The sequence below is a fragment of the Neomonachus schauinslandi genome, chromosome 5 (assembly GCF_002201575.2).
Source record: "Neomonachus schauinslandi chromosome 5, ASM220157v2, whole genome shotgun sequence".
Classification (NCBI taxonomy): Eukaryota; Metazoa; Chordata; class Mammalia; order Carnivora; family Phocidae; genus Neomonachus; species Neomonachus schauinslandi.
Window position 1 is genome coordinate 122,087,615 of NC_058407.1, and position 23,119 is coordinate 122,110,733.

General features: G+C 43.2%; 1 protein-coding gene across 1 annotated transcript in view; it reads left to right on the forward strand.

Moving 5' to 3' along the window:
• The window catches only part of CUBN (cubilin), a 267,642-nt gene extending 246,281 nt beyond the window's left edge, over positions 1-21,361 (forward strand). The window contains exons 61-67 of the mRNA XM_021696706.1: positions 7,894-8,056; positions 8,622-8,827; positions 11,766-11,913; positions 12,823-13,004; positions 16,203-16,368; positions 18,123-18,358; positions 20,905-21,361. Of these exons, the coding sequence (XP_021552381.1) occupies positions 7,894-8,056; positions 8,622-8,827; positions 11,766-11,913; positions 12,823-13,004; positions 16,203-16,368; positions 18,123-18,358; positions 20,905-21,012 (1,209 nt within the window). The 3' untranslated portion in view covers positions 21,013-21,361. The remainder of the gene's footprint in view (positions 1-7,893; positions 8,057-8,621; positions 8,828-11,765; positions 11,914-12,822; positions 13,005-16,202; positions 16,369-18,122; positions 18,359-20,904) is intronic.
• Positions 21,362-23,119: the final 1,758 nt, after the last annotated feature.

The window sequence follows — 23,119 nt, forward strand, 5'->3', positions numbered from 1 at the left end:
AAAGAAAGAAAGAAAGAAAGAAAGAAAGAAAGAAAGAAAGAAAGAAAAAAAGAAAGAAAGAAAGAAAGAAAAGAAAAGAAAAGAAAAGAAAAGAAAGAGAAAGAAAGAAAGAAAGAAAGAAAGAAAGAAAGAAAGAAAGAAAAAGTCAAATTAATTCAGTTTTTATGCAGTTGACAATAAGGAGGAGTTGAAGGTTTTCCAATGAGTGATATGATGAGGGCAGTATTTAAGGAAGACTAATATGGAATCAGCATTGCAGGTGGGTGGTGAGCAGAAAGTCTGGAGGTAGGACCCCAGGAAGAGGTTACTTTTAGATAAGGAGGGTACAGAGATGGAGATGTTAAGCCTAGTGCAAGATGAACTTTTAAGTTTAAAAATTGTCTTAAATTTTAAAGAAATTTTTTTTTAAAAAGGGAAGGAAAAGTCATAGATGGAATACGCATCAAGCACTTAATTATATACTGTCATAAGCTCCAAGCCCAGGAGACCAGGAGAAGGTCAGTACTGTTAGGAGGAGACCATGCTTTGGAAGGTGGGGGTTCAGTTTGGGGGACAGCAGGGCAGACAGGTGGGCAGAGGATGGATCAGGGCTCTCATGAGAAGAGAGCAGCACAAATAGGAGGAGACAGCAAAGGAGCACTTCTGCAGTCAGTTTTCTTTCAGGAAGGCAGCACGGAGCTAGAAAACCGGGCTTCAGCGCCACTTGGGCAAAGGTCAAGGTTTGCAGCGAGGCAGTCAGAGAGGATAAAAGATGCAGGACAAGAAACAGACAAGTCATGGAAAAAATACAAAAGCCAGGCATAGTGGAGGATCCCTAAAGTCAAGGGAGAAGAGTCTCTCACCAAGGATGGGTGGTCAATGTTACCAAGTTATAAATTAGAGGCCAAGAAAGGTGAAGATGAAGGAAAAACTCATCAGATTGGATGACAGCCATTTTTAACTAAAGTATTGACACACAAGCCAGATCAGAGGGAGTTCCTGGAAGATTGGACATAACAAGGGACTTCGGTTTAGGTTGAATTTTTTTCTAAAATGACACCAGATAGAGGGGCACCTGGGTGGCTCAGTTGGTTAAGCGACTGCCTTCGGCTCAGGTCATGATCCCAGGGTCCTGGGATCGAGTCCCGCATCGGGCTCCCGGCTCGGCGGGAGGCCTGCTTCTCCCTCTCCCACTCCCCCTGCTTGTGTTCCTGCTCTCGCTGTCTCTGTCTCTGTCAAATAAATAAATAAAATCTAAAAAAAAAAAAAAAAAAAAAAATGACACCAAATAGAGCAGTAGCAAAGCTGATATTCCAGACCTTGTGAGAGCTGCCTCGGTTTTACAGGAGGGTCGTAAGCTCTGGAGGCTGGTAGTATGGACTCTAGCCCAGTGTTGCCAACAGACAAATTTCCTCACCACCCCAATTCTTTCTCATTTCATCTAAAAAAAGACAAACGAGGGTGCCTGGGTGGCTCAGTTGGTTGGGCGACTGCTCAGGTCATGATCCTGGAGTCCCGGGATCGAGTCCCGCATCGGGCTCCCTGCTCGGCGGGGAGCCTGCTTCTCCCTCTGACCCTCCCCCCTCATGTACTCTCTCTCATTCTCGCTCTCTCAAATAAATAAATAAATCTTTAAAAAAATAAAAAATAAAAATAAATAAATAAAAAAAGACAAACGAAAAGAATCACATACTCGTACCTACTTTGCAAGGCTGTTTTGCGGTTAAAGATCATGTATGCCTGAGTGTTCAGCACTGGGCCTGAAATGCAATTTAAAAACAAATCCATTTCCCCACCCCCCACCCTTGTGTAATGCTAGATGGGCAGGCTGGCTGTGGGATCACTTTTTCTTAAAACATTAAAAAGAATTGATTTACAGATAAATGATCATAAAAGTAAATTCATGCCGGATGTTTTGGGTGTGGTCCTGCTAGGAGGAAGGTTGATTGATATTCTCATCCTTTTCTGAGTGTGATTTGATACTGTTGTTAAAGCAACTAGCAATTTTCTGAATTTCTTCAAGTCATTTGGGACAAAAATAGCAGTATCAAAAAGAAGGAGTTATTATCTAGCTTAAATATAAAATGCCTCCTTTCTAAAGAAATTCTGTTCAGATCTACTCTTGTTTTCCTTCTTGGGAAAGCAGTTTCTCTACACTGGCAGCTTTTCCAGCTTTTAACAAACTGGCAGATCAAAGAACTGTCCTTGGAATGCGAAGCCTGGAGATACCTGCATTAAAGCGATTCTCTGTGATAAATGGGACATTTGATTCCTCGTAGAGTGTTTCTTAGATATTATAATCAAATCACTTTTTAGAAAAGCTAATTTAATTCAATTCTGTAGGTCAATATACAGGTGAAAACATGGCAATTCCATCGTTCATTCATAATTATCTCTTATTTTTGAAAGGGTTGACCTGAAAAGTTATTACGATAACTGCAGTACATCACGATTGTGTGTTTTTGCTGAGTGTTTCTGTTGAAATGAACATCACATCCACTCCATAAAGAGTCACGTGGCATGATGATGTGCCAGGCACCCCACGGCGTAGATACAGAGGGTTAAAGATAGGGTTCCCCAAGTTGCTGTCAGCAAAGCGGAGGAAGCCAACACATAAGCATATAAATTATTGTACAACAAGACAAAAACAATAAATATGAACCAGGAAAAAAAGTAGAGAAGAAGGTATAATTGAGTCATTTGGGGGTTCAGGAAAGGCTTTGTCCATTGGGTTGGCTGAGCCGGATTTTGGAGGAACATTGCAGAAGCACACTTCCTGTTGGGGGGCCGCCAGAGAGAAAGAGGGAAGGATGAACTTGCAGCTCTGCATTGTATGCCTGGCTTCCTGACCCACCAACCTGCCAGCAGTAAAGTCAGTTCTCTTGTGGTGAGCGGTGAGAGAAATGGCAGAAAGGGCTCAGGGCTGTGCCCCTAACTGACATTCCTCTGCTGGGAAATATGGAACTAGTGGAAAGGAAATGGCTCCTTCCTAACATTTCCCAGCATCTTCCCAACCTAATCCATGCCCGCTGGAATAGCCAGTATTTTATGGCACTTCCTTGACTATTTGAAGTGAAGGTCATCTACGCTACAGCCTACCCTCATATGTAGCTTCAAAAATGTAATATAATGTACTAAATGCAATGAAAAGGTGGAATAAAGGGAGGGTATAGGAAATAGTGCAGACCTAAATACATAAATGATCTGCTACAACTGTATTAATGATACAGTAGTCAGATTCCTCTAGGTGGGATCGCGGCAAAGGTGAAAGTATCAGGTTAGACTAATATGGATAGGCTGTATTTGCAACTTAAACGCCAGTAACCTCACCATCTGCAATATGAACTTCCAAAATAGTGGAAAAACTCAAAAAAGTAGTTCTAAACAAAACAAAGTCCAGTCTTCCTTCCACTCACACAGTAACTGCATTCTCAGAAATGTGGTGCCTCTTAAAACTGTGCAAAATGTTTTTGTTTTCTATAGAGAATGGATTTAGGTTCTGGGATCCCACAACAATGAACAGTTTTATTACACAAATGTCTGGCCGGGCACTGAAAAGTTACATGGGACAGAATAAATCTTCACTTTGCAGAACTGTCCTGTGAATTGCAGGGTGGGATCTGCAGTGTGGCTTCTACACACTAAATGCCAGGTATAGCCCCCAAATTGTTGTGATGACCCCAAAAAAACACGACATGCTTGCAAAACGCTCTCTGGGAGGTGACCCTGCCCCCTTTGAGGACCTCTGTCTTAACCCACTGGGCTTAACCAGTCTGTGGGCCAGTCAGTGTTAGGAGAAGATCTGCACTCTATCAAGGCATTGGGTTCCATGAGCTAGTCCCTACCATTCATTCATTCATTCATTCAATAAATGTTTATATGAATACCAACTATATTCCAGACACTGGTCTAGGCACTGGAAAAGAACATTAAGATGAGAGAAAAAAATAATAATAATATAAAACCTCCTGTATTTACAGACCTGATTCTAATCACTGCTTCTTGTGACCCTTCCTGAGACCACTGGGACCAACGGGACATTTTTCCCCTTAAGATTCTGAAATCGGTCAGAGTTCAACCCCAAATCTGAAAAACCACTGTCTGTTCTCTTTCCCATCCCAAATTACACACCAGCATGTCTGGCAGACCCTAACCAAGTCTCCTCAATAAAGTCAAAGAATTCATGGCGATACTCTAAAATGCAGCATAGGGATGCTCCAAATAAGAATATAAAAATCCTGCTGTTGTCAAATTCCCAAGGAAATAGTAAAAGATAAAGTCCTGAGAAAATTAATGTCTAAAATGATTAAGTTAAATTTGAAAAGAATTCAAGTCACCAATATTGCCCTTATTAATGCCCTTTTGCATTAAAAGTTCAGAGAAAGTAAAATCCCAACATGGCCTTCCCCATTTTCTCCTGTAAATTAACAGCTGGATAAAATGCAGGATCTGGCAGTCATCGTTGTCAGAGGCTTTCTCCCCCCAACTCCCGTAAGCAGTTCCTTCAGGATCTTAAGTAGATTCTAATATGCTCCACTATCAGACTGCTCACAGCTGAGAAAACACAAAATCCTTCTTAGCGCTTATCTACAAAACTTAGAGCATAATCCAAGCTTCAGGCCTAACGGAGTTATGCCAGGTGGCAGGGCCCCCGGGAATGCAATATATAACCGCGTGTGATTGTGCAGGTCTTAAGGGCACAGTCCTCAGGGCACCATTTATATTCTAGTCCATATGAGTCCCCATCTCCAGTATTGCACGGGGTGTCTCCTGCAGCACACCCTGGAGCTACCCTCCTTCATGGAGGTCTAGCGTCATCAGGGGGTGGGAGAGCAGGTGGAGAAATACTGGCTTCAGCTGCATGGGAGTCTGGAAGCTGGTGTCAGTGGTCCAGAGGCCACCAGCTGTCTAGTTCAGCCCAGTTATGAGAAATCATCCCATGGCGGTGAATGAACTCTTGCAAACAGCAGCGGGAGGCCAGGCACTATGTAATTTCTGTCCATCACATTGACTCATTACCTATTCGGAACAAATCAGGTCCTAGAGCTTCTACAGAAGAAGATGCAGTCTTTCTCCCGAGACGTAAGGAACTTCACGGTCGTGTCCCGGGGTGCTTGCTCAGTCCCACCGGCGTCCTCTCGCCCTAATGCCGGGCACCCCAAGTGAGTTGTGGAGACTCTCACATGCCTCTTACACTACTTTTAAACGCCTCTTCAAATGCCTGCCTGAGGTCTTTCCTGCCTCCATCATCTGGGTTCTCTTATTACATTTATATCCTTCACTGTAGTACTCACTTTTTAAAATTTTATATATAGGGGCGCCTGGGTGGCTCAGTTGGTGAAGCGTCTGCCTTCGGCTCGGGTCATGATCCCGGGGTCCTGGGATGACCCCCGCATCGGGCTCCCTGCTCCGCGGGAAGCCTGCTTCTCCCTCTCCCACTCCCCCTGCTTGTGTTCCCTCTCTCGCTGTGTCTCTCTCTGTCAAATAAATAAAATCTTTAAAAAAATAAAAATAAAATAAAATAAAATTTTATATATAAATGACACACACACAAATATATATGTATATTCAATGTATGGATCCCTCTCACCAATTAGTGCCAATGAGTGTCTTGAATGTACGGAAAGTGCCTTATACATCCTTGTATACACAGGACCTAGCACAGAGGCAGAGAATAAAAATAAATAAGTAAAGATAAAAATGCTTGCCAGTATGAATCTGATGATACAGGTGGCAGCCATTATCATAATGTTTTAACTTGTTTACCAGAGAAGGGATATTACCTAAAACTTGGCAAATCCTCTCTTCTATAAAATGAGGGACATGAGATTATCCAACTCTGTGGAGTCTCTTCTGGCTCTAAATTTACTAAAATCCCTTGTAAGCAGGAGAGACAGTGCCACCTAGTGGTAAGTTGACTTTTCTGTTTATTTTAAAATGTCTTATTTCTATTTTATACATTCCTAGCATTTTAGAATAATGTCAGTGGTCATGGCTGTTTTGAAGTTTATAACACACCATAGTTCTGTTATAAATTCGTTGTTTGGATCTACGCACACATATTTGTTTTCAAAATACCGTGAAGATGAGTCAGCTGGAGAAATCTGTTTTCTGGTAATATGCTTGAAAGAAATTCAGGTGTCCACTATTTTGACCGGTAGCTGTTGAAGGTTCCTATGGCTGGGAGTTTTTCCGGGTGCTGGTGACACCACAGTGAATCATCAGTCTTCCCACCCAGGGGACTTACATTTTTATTGGGAGAGAGACAAGAAAAAGTAAATAAGCAACAAATGAGATGTGTTTTGATTGTAGTAAGAAAATAGATGTTGGAGTTCCGGCAACGTACCATAGGGTTGGGCTCTCTGAGGAGGTGACATTTGAGCTGAGACAAGGGGGAGTGGCCCGTTCAAGAGCTGGGGAGAGAGAAATTGCTCCCTGCAGGAGGAATAGCCAGTGCAGGGGCCTGGCGGGGACAGTCCCCGCAGGACGAGGTATGGGAAGAAGGCAGTGGGAGGGGTCTGGGAAGAGGCCCCAGGCCAGACCAGGTGGGGGTTCGCAGGCCACCATAAAGCATTCAGGTGTCACTTCAGGCGCCGTGGGAATCCACTGGAGCATTTAACACTGAGCAGGAGCTTGAGTTAAGTTTGCAAACCCTCGGGCCGTTAGTTCTGCCGAAATGACTGTGGCTGTTCTGTGGACACAGACCTCTCAGGAACATGTTACAGTAATCAGGGTGGAGGACGATGGTGGTAGCAATGGGGAGGAGCCCTCTGGGGTAGATTCTGAAGGTAGAGCGGAATAGATGTGGGGTCGGTGGGGAGGGAGAGAGGAATCAGGGATGACTGAAGTCTTTGGCTTGAGCGGATTATTGATATCAGGAAGCCTTGGGGAGACTAGGTCCAGGAGGGGTGGGTAGTGGGAGAGAGGGACCAAAGCACTACTCATTTATTAGACATGTACTGGGTGCCTTTTGTGTGCCCTCGAAAAACTGGGGACACCCAGTGCACAGATTGGACAGAAAACACAATCTGTGTTTCCATGGAACTAGAGTCGTCTTCAGAGAGGAAGACAATAATATTAAGTAATATACATAATATGTGAACATAATGCATGCTTTAAAGAAAGAATGAAGCAGGAAGGGAGAAAGGGAATTGGCAGAGAGTTCACATTGAAAGGAAGGTGGTCAGGGATGGCTTTAGCGAGGCAGTGATGTTTGAGTCAAGTCCTGAAGGAGCAGAGAGGAGTGAACGATATGGATGTACAGGAGAGGAATGTTCCAGCAGAGGAAACTGTAAAGCCGCAGTGAGCCTGGTTTGCTTGAGGAGCAGGGAGAATGATGTGGAGACAGCAAGGTATCAGATGAGAAAAGTCAGGGGTGGCATGGAGAGCAGATGCTCTCAAGCCTTTGAAGGCCACTGTAATGGCTTTAGCTTTTCTGTCGAGTGGCTGGGAAGCAGCTAGGAGGGCTCTGAGCAGTGACCTGGTCTGAGCTGCATTTTTAACTGTAGCCTATGACTCACCTGCTGAAGAGAGGCCAAAGAGGGGCAAGAGTGGAACCAAGGAGTCAGCGGTGCGAAGCCAGGCACGAGATCTCGGGGGCTTGTACACGTGTGGCCATGTGAGCAGGCGGGGCGAGGACAGAGATGCATTGGCCTGCTCTAATGACCCGCTCGTTTTAAATCAGATAGGACTTTCCTCGTGAGAAAGGATTTCCAGGCATCGACCCAGGTTTTTGTTTGAAATCATTATAATAGCATCAATTCAATAGCAGCAGTTCCTAGGTTAAAACTCGCTCTAACAATATCAGTGTAAGTTTCTTCATCATGACCTGTTGTGACTCCACGTCCATTTTAGTGTAAAATATGCAACTTCTTTGTGAGTAACGGAAAACGAATGAACTATGTTTCTTTTCAGTTATACGACGGGGATAGTGAAAATGCCAACTTGGCTGGAACATTTTGTGGTTCCACCGTACCTGCTCCCTTTATCTCTTCTGGTAACTTCCTGACGGTTCAGTTTGTCAGTGATGCAACTTTAGAAAGGGAAGGATTTAATGCTACGTACACCCTTGTGGACAGTGAGTAAATGGAGATATCTTTATGTTTTATGAAACGTGTGTTTATGCACTAAAAATAACGCCATGCTTCTATCTAAACTCAATGTTAATTACTAAACTCAGTGTTAATTACTAAACTCAGTGTTAATTCCTATCTAAACTCAATGTCACTTTCTAAATACCATGTTAATTACTCTGTTTAATCGGTGATACAAATTTCGTACGATTCTTTTTTTTTAAGATTTTTATTTATTTAAGAGAGAGAGAGAAGGGGCATGAGCAGGTGGGGGGAGGGGCAGAGGAAGAGGGAAGCATTAAATCCCGCTGAGCATGGAGCTTGACGTGGGGCTCGATCCCGGCACTGCGAGATCATGACCTGAGCCAAAGGCAGACACTTAACCAACTGAGCCACTCAGGTGCCCCTAAATTTGGTGTGATTTTTAGTGAAGAATACCCTAACTTCTTCATAGAATGATGTAACCACAGTTCTTTGGGCTGGGAAGGTAGAGAAGGCTGAATTTTAAATATTGTGTGTTATGTGGACATATGAGTAAAATTTGCCTTATAAGCTGTTCTCTTTTTCCAGTGCCTTGTGGTGGGACGTATAATGCAACTTGGACCCCGCAGAGTATTTCATCACCCAATTCATCAAACCCAGAAATCCTATTTTCCATGTGTACTTGGGTCCTCGAAGCTCCCCCACATCAGCAGGTCAAGATAACAGTGTGGGCCCTGCAGTTGCTCTCCCAAGACTGTGACCGGAATTACTTAGAGTTTCAGGACTCGCCTGAGGTAACAATCAGAGGATGCAGGACAGTCCCATCTAATGATCTTTTTCACCAGTATTTGCAAAACACTTGAAATAATGAGGGCATAATTAAATAAATTCTCAAACTTACCTCCAGCTTAACATATCCAAAACATACATATACAGCCATATACAAAACCCTCTATTTGGGCGTTAAGAAACTTGCACTTGGTCTTGTAGGTGGGGAGCTCTCAAACTTCCTTGTGCACAAGAAACATCTGGGTGTCTAGATAAAAGTGCATATGCCAGGGCCCCACCCTCCGATACTGAGTTCTCCACATAGCACCTATTAATCTAAATTTTTGATGAACAACTTCAGTGTTCTGCCACTGAAGGACCAAGGATCCTGCAGCTGGGGGACCTGTGGATAGGATGAACTGAAGGGGTCAGTGTGGAACACAGGGAAATCAGTTACGAGGCCATTTGGCACCAGTCCAGTGGGACTATATTCATGGTCATGTAAGAGAGAAAAAAAGAAAAAGCTGTTTTGGTTTTAAAAAGAGAGAGAGAGAGAATTGCCTGTGGGCTAAGACGTTGAGGAGACAGTTGGATGTAGATGCGTGATATTAACAGAAGGCCTGAAGGGCTAGGTGTCATCATTACATGGATCAATAGCTGAATTAACACGAGTCATGAGATTATCCATGGAACCTGTGTAAAGTGTGGAGTCATGACCGGAGGATGGATCCCTGGGAAAACCCCTGGGACCCTGGATTGTCTTTCAGCAGTTTGAGGAGCAACTAATCTGCCCCTGTTCATTCTCAGGATGTCATATTCAACCCCCCACAGGCTGGCAATAGCAGAGGGTCCAATCTATCCCTTCCTGAGTTTTGGGGGTCCTCCTTATTATAAATCTGGGGTCCCCTAGTTTACATATAGATCTTGGTGGGGGTAAAAAAATCCAGTTTGTCTGATTCCAATTGGAGAGGTCTGGGAGGAGTTGGCTGTTGGGCAGACACCATATTTGTCGAATTTTCAGAAAGCTCAGGCACTGAGACATACCCCAGGCTCCCACCGTGGCCAAGGTGTGAGATGATCACCGTTCCATTGGCAGTGGTTTTCAGAGTGAGATTCCTATTCCCTGGTGGTACCCTTCCTAGAAGGTCTTAGAACCAAGCAGAACAATGCCCTTTAGTTAAACCTCTTTCAATTTCCCATTGCCTCCCGAAGCTGAGATGATGGGGATCAGGGCAGACTCCCATCTGAGTAGGGAAATGCTGCTCACAGGGCACAAGACAGCTCTGGATCATAACAGCAGCTGGATGGGCCTCAAGGAAGACCCAGTATTTGTCATGAATGAATAATGTCCTTTGACTGAACGAATAAAGGAAAGAACAGAGGGTTTCAGCGTGGGTAGGTTGAGAGGAAAGATGGGAAATTGACTGATAGCTGGGAGAAACTGGAACTCTCCAGGTGTTCGAGAGTAGGAGGAGAAGATACCGTTGGAAGTTCATGCGAGGATCACGTGTTGGAGGCACGATTGATGATGAATAGCAGGCATAGGCAAGCACAGAGAGTGGAGGCGAAAGTCACTGGTAATAAGGAATGCAGATTAGCATTTAGTGGATCGTCTGTAAACACATCAAAGCCTCTGAGGATTGGGAAAGGAAGCGGGGTGCCAGGGACGATGATGAGCTAAGACCCGAGTCTTTAATGAAGGAAAGTCACCAGAGGGAAAGTGGGAATGGTGAGAAGGGTCAGAGGAATCTTAGGCCAGACGTAGAGACCCTCAGAGGAAAACTGGCTTTGATGCAAGGCTAGGTACTGCAGGGAGCGACCTGGGGAACCCCTCCACCCCTCAGCCCCCCACCGCTATTCCTACTCAAGGAATTGTGGACTGTGGGACAAGAATGGCCTCCACCAGGAGGCTGCAGGAGACCCAAGCTTCACTCAAGGCCCCAAAGTGGAAAGGCTATGTACAGATGTATACAGTGGCGGTTAACATTGCAGTGAAATTTGAGAGGCGGCCGCAGGCCAGGTTAGGAAAGGACCAGCAGCAGGAGGCTGGGGGGCAGGGGGTAGAAACAGACATCAGCAACAGGAGCTGGCAAGCACGGGTGGGAAGCGGGCCTGTCAGTAGGCGCCCACGAGTGAAAGACAGCAAATGTCTTACCTTTGGTGCTGGTGGTTTTTATGCAAGGCTGGGTAGGCGCTGGACCCCATTACCTTATTATCTTGAGAGGTCAGGAGGGCTGCCCAGGTTTCGCAAAGGGGAAAGGGGGACCTCATTGCAGGGAGGGGCTGCCTTGGGGGATTCCCAGTGTTACAAAAGTCCGGTTAGATGAGCTCAGGGGTGGGGAGTGCTGGGAGCCCTGCCGAGTTAGGCTTCTGGGGTTCGGGACTATGGGGAGACCCAGTGGAACTGTATTGAGCTCAGTCAGCCTGGATGTGCTCAGAGCAACTGCACAGGCCTTTGGCTGTGAAGCCGCCTGAGGGGGAAAGGGTCTCGTCTGCACACAGTGTCTGTCTCCTGGTTTCAGCAGAAACTTGGCCTTGCCCTCCTGCCCCTCGGGGAGTGTGAGACATTTGTGCATTCCAAGCCCTGGTTGCTGGGGCCTTCGAACACTGTAACCAGTTTCCATGGCTGAATTTTTTTAAAAGATTTATTTATTTATTTATTTATTTATTTATTTATTTATTTGAGAGAAGAGAGAGAGAGAGTGCGTGTACGAGTGGGGGGAGGGGCAGAGGGAGAGGGAGAAGCAGACTCCCCGCTGAGCAGAGAGCCCAAAGCGGGGCTCGATCCCAGGACCCTGAGATCATGACCTGAGCCAGAGGCGGATGCTTAACCGACTGAGCCACCCAAGCGTCCCCCCATGGCTGAATATTTAAGCCATACTTTTATATGCAGTTTAGTTTCCACTACGGCCTCTTCTCTTTTGAAACCAAATCTAGTGTGATGTGGCTTCCATTTCATTTCAGAGTCACGCAAATCCAGGGCTTCTGGTCTGTGGCAGAAATGCTTCGGCGACGCCAACGTTCTATTCTTCTGGGAGCACGGCCATTGTCATCTTCAAATCCGAAGTCCTCAGCGGAAACTCTAGAGTGGGTTTTACCTATCAGATTGCAGGTGAGCCCTGAAACTGTCACCATTCCTGCTAGAATCCGCTCCCGTGAGTAAATGTGGGCCTGTTAACATGAACCACACCTGCAGCGAGGTAAGAATTTTAACTAGAAGCCAGGCCCACTTGAGCAAATTACTAAAGCTGGTTTCTGAAGAGGTAAAGTGACTATGATACTAATTAAAATGTTTAGAATACCAGCATATTCTTCAGAGTTCATGGAGCTAATTCAAGTATATACCCGTTGCCTTATGAATTATCCACTTGACTGCAAATGGAACTCACTGTACCTTAGGAAGTTATTTTGTAAAAACCAAGAAGTCCTGAAAGGGTTATTTGATTACGATCACAGCTAAGAAGTTTACTTCCAGAAGACATTATTTGATGTTCATCTCCAGCTTGATTAAAACCAAAGCTGCCTTTGATTAAAACAAACAAACAGAAATATTTGGGGTGGTTTTACCCATTTTTTACCCAAAATGATAAAGAACAGCAATTTACCAATTCTATCAGAACAAGTAATTCCTCCGAGGATGTAAACGGAAATCCTCAGATAAAAGTCTGTCCTGGATGCAGAGACTTTGTGCCTGCAAGAGTCTAGATGTCAGCCCACTCCACCTCAGTGTGATCAGAACAGTGCAGAGAATGCTAGAGCATTCCTCTTCAAAGGAGAAGGCTCACGTTTCATATTTCCCGTGGGGGTGTTTTATGTTAAGGAGACAGTGCATTACATTTGCTCTCTGCCATACCTTGCTTCCTCTGACCTCACTTATCTCAAAGGGAAGTGAAAGGGCTAGTATTAGCTTTTTTCTGAAGTTGTTCAAATTTAATCATCTTTTTGAATTCCTTCCGTCAGGTTGAAAGAGCATGAAATATTGGGATGCATACATTAATTGTGAATTTTTTTTTCCCCTAAGGTTGCAACAGAGACTATAACAAGGCATTTGGCAATCTGAAGAGCCCTGGATGGCCAGATAATTATGACAATAACTTGGATTGCACTGTTATCCTCACAGCCCCACAGAACCATACTATTTCCCTCTTTTTTCATTCATTTGGCATCGAGGACTCAAGTGAATGCACACATGATTTCTTGGAGGTAACCTAGTCTAGATATCATATAAATGAACTGTATGAGGGGCGCCTGGGTGGCTCAGTCAGTTAAGGTCTGCCTTGGGCTCAGGTCATGATCCCGGGGTCCTGGGATCCAGCTCCATATCAGGCTCCCTGCTCAGCGGGGAGTCTGCTTCTCCCTCTCCCTCTGCTGCTCCCCCCTGCTCCCAATCTCTCTCTCTCTCTCATGCTCTCTCTCTCTCAAATAAATAAATAAATAAAAATTAAAAAAAATAAATAGATGAACTATTTAAAAGATGGATCACTGAAGATTTTTCACCTCTGTCTCTGCTACCTCTAATCATGGATCCCTTACTTGTTCATAATTTGTTCATTATTTTTTCATGCCATAAATATTTACCAAGCATCTTCCAGGTCCAGGAACTGGAAATGCAATAAGGAACAAGACATAGTCAGGGCCCCCAGGAGGCTCACAGTCCATGGGAAAGACAGGAAATAGTACGCACACAACAGAGTCAGCATGGTTAGGAGCACCTAATTCAGTTTTGGGGACAGAGAAGCTTCCCAAAGGAGGTGATGTGTGGGTTCAGAGAGAACCATCCAGTGCCACGGAAGAAGCAGAACCAAGCTCTGGGAGCGCTTGCACCTCTGTGAGTCTCCAGCCCCACCAGAAGAGCACCTTCTGCGTCCTTTCTGCTCTGTCCCACCTACACTGTATAAGCGAAAACTATACTGTCGTTCACAGGAGGATGTTCTGAATGAGCCCATAACTGAGGCAGACCCTGTGTGGAGCACAGTGCCTGTATTTTACCATGAAAACCCCAGAGCTCACTTGCATGTCCTTTGCAAACTCTTTTGGAAATGTGTTCATTCTTAGGCAGTAAACTGCAGTGTCACCGAAGACTTGGATATCCAAAGATGCTGAATTGCTCTGTGGATGGAATTTGAATGTAAACCTTACCGGAAGCACTCTAAATGAGCCTTGTCTCACGTACACAAGAGTCCTCAGTACGGTTTCCATACGGTTTTCTCCTCTACATCTCTTCTGGAGTCTTATTATCCTGGGAAGCTCTCCCCTACAGAATTAATCTAAATCTTTTGTTAACAAATATCCTTAATCCATAGCGTAACGGGTACTTGAAGGAAGCTTGGGCCTTTTATCATGGCAGATACGTGTCATGGTAGGAAGTGGAGAGTGATGGATGTAGCAGGCGGGAAAGGAGGGGAGGAAGACCGTATTGTTTGTGTCAGTCAGGGCATTGAACTCAGACCTTTGTGCCTCATGCCTCACCACTTATGTAAAGCGTCAAGCAGAAGCCAGACGAGGGGATACAGAGAAAGGACAGAATAATCCCTCCCGTTCAGAGTCAGAGCGCAGCTACCCTTGGTTCAAGCCTGGGTTGACTGTTAGTGACTGGAGTTAATATGTGCCATTTTCCTTTGGATGCTGGGACCCACAGGCTAGCTCTCCAGCATTGGATGTGGGGATGCCTCCTCCCAGCTGCCCTCCCTATTCCATAGAAGTTGGTTCGAAACTTCCTATCCAATAAGCAAAGACAGGAAACCACAAGTCAGGCCCGTAAAGTGCAGCCCCATCTGGTTTTTGGAGGGAAGACTGGCATGGTTTATTGGCAGCCCTATGCACAAAACTCACCACTCCATTTACGTTAACTATGCCAGGAACAGAAATTTCTCGGTGAGGATTGTGACCATATTACTACCACACAAAAGCCAAGCCCTGGAGCACATTTGGAATCCGTGTTTGTTTTAAGTGCCTTTGCCTCCCTTTTCAGGGTCCTCTAATGGCTCAGAGATGTTTATTGCTCTCATTGATCCATTCTTCCTGTGCAGAGAAAAATGGAGAGGATGCTAGTTGGAAATGATACCCCACTTCTCCTCTCAGAGCAGAGCTTTCTAAAACAGGATCCAGAGGAAAGAGAGCCAAAGTTAAAATAGAGTGGGAGCAGGTATGGCCCTCCAGCATTCCTGAATATGGCGGCCATCTCTGTCGGTGGGTGGCTCACTGCCTGCTCCATCCACCGCAAGGCCACTTAGAAGAGTAAGCCAAAAAACACCAAAAGGCACTGTTGTCTCCCACTGCTACTCCATCAACCTAAAAAGAATCTCACTCTAGGTCAACACCACCCAGTTAGACTAGCCACGGTGCCTCTGAAGAACCTCTCTGACTTAAGACAACCAGCAATTAACCAAACGTTAAACGATGGAATTATAAAGGGAATGGAGGAACATCCAAGAATTTGAATACATGTGTCAATAAAATCACCATTCATACATGTTGAGCTGGTTCCAGCTCTATGTTGCCTGGATAACATTTCTTTAATACTCCTCAAGAGTCCTCCTCAGAGGTCTGAGAGTGCGCAGAAGGTGGTTGAGTTCGCTGCGGTTACCCATACTTACCCACTGACTCATTTCCTGTTTTTATATGCATCTACTCTAAGCAATGAATGAAAAAAAATCTATTCAGCTTCAGACTGTGTTTTTAAAATTACGTAACAGTCCAATTTCATAGATTTATTGAGGTCTATCCTTTTCCCATCCCGAAATCCCTTTGGTTTTGAACTTTATTATACTTTGTACATTGCTTTTCTTTTTTTTTTCATAGCCCCTTCTTAGCCAACATATGGGAAAAAAAACCATACACACGGTATAATGAATAAAGCATAATAGAAGTGACTGGAAACAGAGCAGGCAATATCCCCCTCCGGTCTTTTTGAAATTCACAGATAGTTTTGAATTTAAACGCAAATGGTTTTTGATCTACAAATTGGATGTTTCTGACCTTTGCAAGAAAACGTGACTTCTGGGTGTATTTTCAGAAAACCCTTCATTCTTAAGCACATAAAAAGACAAAGCTTTTCCCAAAGAGGTTGTCATTCAAATTGTCTCATGTGTCAATGGTTAGCAATGAAAAACCAAAGAAGAAAGGATAGGGGCGCCTGGGTGGCTCAGTTGGTTGAGCGACTGCCTTCGGCTCAGGTCATGATCCTGGAGTCCAGGGATCGAGTCCCGCATCGGGCTCCCTGCTCGGCAGGGAGTCTGCTTCTCCCTCTGACCCTCCTCCCTCTCATGCTCTCTGTCTCTCATTCTCTCTCTCAAATAAATGGGTGAAATCTTTAAAAAAAAAAAAAACAATTAATTTTTTAAAAAAAAAGAAGAAAGGATAATATGCTTAGGTATAGTAATTAATGGCTCACTTTTCCAGGTAAGAAATGGAAGTGACAGCAGTTCACCATTACTTGGCACGTACTGTGGAACTCTGCTGCCAAATCCCATCTTCTCTCAAAACAACGAACTATACCTACGGTTTAAGAGTGACAGGGCGACTTCCAGCCATGGGTATGAAATTCTCTGGACCTCATCACCCTCTGGTAAGACACTTGCACTTTGTAAGGGAAATTGATGTAGGTGAGAAAAACACAGGGGGTCTAATAAGAAAAGATAAATAAAAGTGACCATACCAGGATGCCTGGCTGGCTCAGTGGTTAAGCATCTGCCTTCGGCTCAGGTCATGATCTCAGGGTCCTGGGATTGAGCCCCACATCAGGCTCCTTGCTCAGCGGGGAGCCTGCTTCTCCCTCTCCCTCTGCTGATACCCCTGGTTTTGTGCTCACATGCTCTCTCTCTCTCTCTCTCTCTGACAAATAAATAAAATTTTTTAAAAAGTGACCATACCTTCTTAGCCATCTGTATACTTGATTTTTTCCAACAAATATAGACGTCTTTAACAATGAGAATACAGATATCCTTTTTAATTCTACTCTCACTCATTATCTACATGTTACATATATCTATATGTATCTATATACACATGTAGATAAATATATTTAGTAATATGTAGAAATATAGGAGTGCATACATATATACACATAAAGCATAGATAAGATATAAATTTTAAAATTTTTTATAATTTCTGATTTTGTTGTATTTTTAACTTTTGGTTTGATCATCAAGGTAATTCTCTGAGAATTCAAAAAAAAAAAAAAACAAACCACATGTGCACCAAAAGCCAAGGTACTAACGCATACTTGGGTATAAATAAGCAGCTTCTCCTCTCGCAGCACCTGTCATTTCTTCGCAGTCCTGGAGGTTAATTGCTTTTTTTCAGGGCAGTAAGTAACTGTTTGGTTGGTAGTTTATCAAATAACTGAAGGAAATTTAAGTCATGTCAATGTATTTAACTCAAGAGAGGAGGACTATCTTTATGAGATGTCCCATTTAGGTATTTAGAAATATCTAAAAACTTTCCAAATAAGAATGATAAAAATGACTTATCTTCAATAGACTGAGGGACAAGAAATAATTTAAATCTTGGCAGCTAAAGATGCTTGCAGATGATCTTCAAAGCCCTAATTTTACAGAGGAGGAAATAAAACATGAGGTTAATGAATTTTCCAGAATGCACTGCTAGATTGCAGTAGAAGCAAGACTATACCTCCAGGGGTCAGACACCCAGCTCAGCGCCTTTTAATATTACTGCGCAGTGCGGTTTCTTCCTGCATAGCAGGATATCTGGGTCCCCAGGGTATCCGGTCTAAATCATGACAGTGTTCATACACAAATCAACACTAATACTCACAGAACTCTGGCAGACAATCTTGGTACTGTCTGTTATAAGCTCGGGAAAGTCACTTATACAATAAAATAATTCTTGTCAAAACCTACAATGACACACTCTTTGGGTTTAGCCCTGGAATTTCACTTTTAATTTGACTTCACTCCCATCATCATCATCCACTGAGGGCATGTGGAGGGCCCACCCTACACTGTCAAAAGTATACGACTTTAATTACTCTCTCCTATAGCTACTCTACCAGGTTCTTTGTTTTCCCATTGTGTTCTCAACCCACTGTTTTCAAAGAAATGTCCTGGAAGGAGTTGTCCCAATGTCATGAGATACAGGGAGCAGAACCTATGGTGGAAGGAGGGGGTGGGGGGTGGGAGGAGGTGGTGGTGAGGGCGTGGGAGGGATGTAGCCCACAAAAGGAGCAGGAAAGGGGTTTCTGCCTCCTCTGTTCTTGCCAAGGGTCTCAGCATTTTGAGAAAATAGCCACCATCTTATTTCCTCACACGGGGATGGTTTCCACTTTGTTCAGTCAAACGTCCTGCGTTGGTTTCTTTGCAGGCTGTGGTGGAACTCTTTATGGAGACAGCGGCTCCTTCACCAGCCCCGGCTATCCGGGCACTTACCCAAACAACACTCACTGCGAATGGGCCATCACTGCACCTGCTGGAAGACCTGTCACCATCAGCTTTTACTTTATCAGCATTGATGATCCCGGAGACTGTGTCCAGAACTACCTCATCCTCTACAGTGGACCGGATGCTAATTCTCCATCCTCTGGACCATATTGTGGGGCAGTGAGTAAAACGAACATTTTAAAATTTCCATTTATTATTTTTAAATAATAACAGTGTATACTTCTAAAGGCAGACACATGCAAAGTACAAAGTACAAGCCTCTATAAATTTCAGCAGCTTCCGTATTTTCCTTTCTATTTGGGGAGCACGAGTGCCACCTAGTGGGCATTGCATGGAATTAATAGTACTCGTTCCCAGACTCCCGCAGAATGGCGTGCGCAGGGGTTTCGAGGTCCAGACCTGGCAGAGCCCACTCACACCTGCTGACTCAGAACTTCTGGGACATGGGCTGCTGTACGTTGTCTTTTAAAAGCTCCATACGTGATTTCAATGTGCTGCCCAGGATTGAATACCCATATTGTTGTCTCCATGAACGCAACTATGGACAATTTGGACACCTGGCTCCATTTCATCTACTTCTTGTTGAAAATTGCAGGAATTCTTGGAAGAAAATAAAAAGGGAGATTGAAGATGGGTCTCGTGACTAGCAGTTTGTTTTCGTAAAGTTCTGATGTCCTAGATCTTCCCATCAAGTGAGGGTTCTGACAGTGACTCAGTATTGCTTGTGTCTGCCCTCACCGTCCTCTCATTTTGTATGAAAGCAGATGCAGGGCTTTCCAGGAAGGGAAATGTGAGCTCTGTGGAGGGCATGTCTGTTTCCCACTGTTCTGCTCTTTACTAGGTTGGGCTTTCTAATTAATTGGACAGGGAATTACAGCCGCTAGAAGTCTAAAGAGTTGTTTGGCTTTTTAAAATTAAGATAAAATTGACATATATTAGTTTCAGGTGCATAACATAAATTTGGGATTTTTTTTGTGATGAGAATTTTTAAGGTCTACTCTCTCAGCAACTTTCAAATATACACTACAGTGTTACTAACTACAGTCTCCCTGCTGTACAGTACATCCCTAGGACTTAATTATAACTGGGAGTTTGTACCTTTTGACAGACACCCTTCATCCATTTCACCCACTCCCACCTCCCGCCCCTAGCAGCCACCAATCTGTTCTCTGTATCTGAGAGTATGGTTTTGTTTTGTTAGATTCCACAAATAAGTGAGATCATATAGTATTTATCTTTCTAACTTATTTCACTTTAGCATAATGACTTCGAGGACCTTTCATGTTGACACAACCAGCAGAATTTCTTTCCAGATGACTGGATATATATATATCCATTTGTCCATTGATGGACACTTAAATTGCTTCTACATCTTGGCTATCATAAATAATGCTGCAGTGAACATAGGGGTACAGATATCTTTTCAAGTTGGTGTTTTTGTTTTCTTTGGATAAATTCCCAGAAGTAGAATTTCTGGGTCATATGGAAGTCCTGTTTTTAATTTTTTGAGGAACTTCCATAATGTTTTCCACAGTGGCTGCACCAATTTACACTCCCACCAACAATGGATGAAGAATTCCCTTTTCTCCACATCCTTGCCAACACTTGTTATTTCTTGTATTTTTTATAATAGCCATTCTAACGGGTAGGAAGGGATATCTCATTGTGGTTTTGATTTGCATTCTCTGATGTTTAGTGATGTTGAGCATCTTTTCATGTACTTGTTGGCCATCTGCACGTCTTCTTTGGAAAAATGTCCAGTCAGGTCCTTTGCCTATTTTTTAATTGGACTGTTTGTTTTTGCTATTGAGTTGTGTGAGTTCTTTATATATTTTGGATGTTAACACCTTATCAGATACATAATTTGCAAATATTTTCTCTCAATCAGTAGGTTGCCTTTTCATTTTGTTGATGGTTTCTTTTGCTGTACAGGAGCTTTTTAGTTTGATGTAGTTCCTCTTGTTTATATTTGCTTTTGTTGCCTTTGCTTTTGGTATCAAGTCCAAAAAGTCATCGCCAAAACCGATGTCAAGGACCTTACTGCCCATGTGTTCTAGAAGTTTCATGGTCTCAGGTCTTTAACTCATTTTGAGTTGATTTTTGTGCGTGGTGTAATTTCATTCCTTTGTATGTGGATATCCATTTTTCACAGTGCCATTTATTAAAGACAGAAAGGATATGAAAATAAATTCTAAAAGAATCTACAGATGTTAACAGGGGACAGTTGTATATTTTACTGATATGATTGTTTTGGTTGCAAAAATAAGTATGGGTTTCCATCAGAAAAATTAAAATTTCAGTAAGAAGTTGAATTTTTAGTGATAATTTCATTGAGGTATAATATTCACAAACCATAGAATTCATCTTCTTAAAGTGTACATTCAGTAGATTTTAGTAGATTCAGAGTTGTGTAGCTCACACCACAATCAATTCTAGAACATTTCATTACCCCAAGAAGAAACTCTGTATCCTCTAGCAGTGAGTCTCCATTTCCCCTCAGCCCTCCTCCCCACCACCAATATCCTTTTGTAAGGTATCTATATTGATTCTTAGCAAGATTACTTCTAGGAAAATATGCAGGTTTACTGTAAATTCTATAAAGTTTCTTTATGTAGTACTTTCGTGCTAGGCTAACATTTCCAGCAAAATGTTCAAATTTGTGAAATACATGATTTGTTACTTTTATTATTTTTTTTCAATTTTAGGACACCAACATAGCTCCCTTTGTGGCATCTTCACATCAGGTCTTCATAAAATTTCACGCAGAGTATGCAGTGCATCCATCCGCATTCCGATTAACTTGGGACAGCTAGCCGCGTCCCCTGCAGGGCCCACCGACACGACATTGGACAGCAGCCTGCCATCCTGATACGGCATTCTGCCTGGCCCACTGGGAATCATCTGAGCTCTCTCTTTCACCAAAATATGTGTGGAATCAATGTCCGTACATTTTTTAAAAAGTATGTAGAATGTAGCTACTTTAGTCTTGGCTGTGCATGTCATCCTTACTCCTAACACTTTTGAGCTGAACATTTTAAAAAATTCTTTAAAGAGTTGGAAATAATGACGGCATATGTGATGTCAATTGTCAAAAGTTCATGATAAAATAGTATGATTTTCCCTGTGAATGTCAAATGAGGGGTAATAAACATTATTGAATGGCACACATGATGCTGCATGAATTTGTAACTCATCACAGTTTCGTCTTTCACTAGCAGGTCTATGTAAGTTTTCAGGTTGAATTTTTACATTTGAATGAACTACGTGAATCCTTCAGAATGGGAACTCTAAAACCACGCTGCCTGAATTGCATTCTAGCACTCCTCGTTCAGTTCTGCCTTAACTTCTCTGCGCTTTCATTTCCAGAAGTCCCACCACTGTCTACTCCTAGTTTCCCAACACAGTCTCTAGAGTCATCAATGCTTAGCCACGCTTTTATAAAGTTTCCTGCGGCCTTTATCAAAGCAAGAGTGCCTATATTAAATATGCAAAGTTAAGTCTTAATAACAACATGGGACAAAGTGAATGAAAGAAGTTGTGGAATGTGTTACTTCATCTTACTGGAATACTCAAGTGCCAGAAAAATTAATCCTGCACAGAGTACAGAGCCACATACATAAAATATTCTCACCTTTAAAATTCCTACTTCCTTGGGGCACCTGGGTGGCTCAGTCAGTTAAGCGTCTGACTTTGGCTTAGGTCATGATCTCGCAGTGTCGGGATCGAGCCCCACGTCAGGCTCCACGCTCAGCGGAGAGTCTGCTTCTCCCTCTTCCTCTCCCCCTTCCCCCCACTCGTGCTTGCACTCTCTCTCTCTCAAATAAATAAATAAAATTTTTAGGGCGCCTGGGTGGCTCAGTTGTAACCAACTGCCTTCGGCTCAGGTCATGATCCTGGAGTCCCGGGATCGAGTCCCACATCAGGCTCCCTGCTCAGCAGGGAATCTGCTTCTCCCTCTGACCCTCCTCCCTCTCATGCTCTCTGTCTCTCCTTGTCTCTCTCGCAAATAAATAAAATCTTAAAAAAAAAATAACATTCCTGCTTTCTTTAATTCTGTGTTATGGGTAGATACATCAACTTTATAGCTGACTCCCTCTGGGAAAGAATGGTGCATGTGATGAAAGCACCATCCAACCCACAGGGTCCTGACAAGCCAGAGCAATGGGAAAAACTCAAGATGAAATTTCATGGGTGGAGATACGATATTTTGCTCTTTTACCTAAAAATGAATCACCGAGGTACAGGAAATGGAGAAAGTTTGACAGTAACATATGAAATGACAGGAATTTCATCTGAAGGCAAGATTAATGAATGCAGCTGACAGAGTAAAAGAAGATTTGATCTCAGATTGTATCATTAGAGTAATGGTATCAACAAGAGTCAATTTCAGTAGAGATGCACTTTCCTAGGAGGCATATGAGAATATCCAGGAGGTATGTATACAAATTTCAAGAAAGCATAGTCAATATTATAATGTATTTTTTAAATTGGAAAACCTAAAACAGGAAAAAAGTAATTTCTCCCATTCTGGGGGTTGTCTTTTCAATTTATTGATGGTTTCCTTTGTTGTGCAGAAGCTCTTTAGTTTAATGTGATCTTACGTGTTTTAGTTTTTGTTGCCTGTGCTTTTGGTGACTTAACCAAGAAATCATTGCTAAGGCTGATGTTAAGGACCTTTTCCTCTTGTATTTTCTTGTAGCATTTTTACAGTTTCAGGTCTTACATTTAAATCTTTGATCCATTTTGAGTTAATATTTGTGAGTAGTATAAAATAGGGGTCCAGTTTCATTCTTTTGCATGTGGCTATTCCAGTTTTCCTAGTACCATTTATTGAAGAGACTGTCCTTTCCCCATTGTGTGTTTTTGGTACCCTTGTCAAAAAATAGTTGCCCATATACATGAGGGTTTATATCTGGGCTC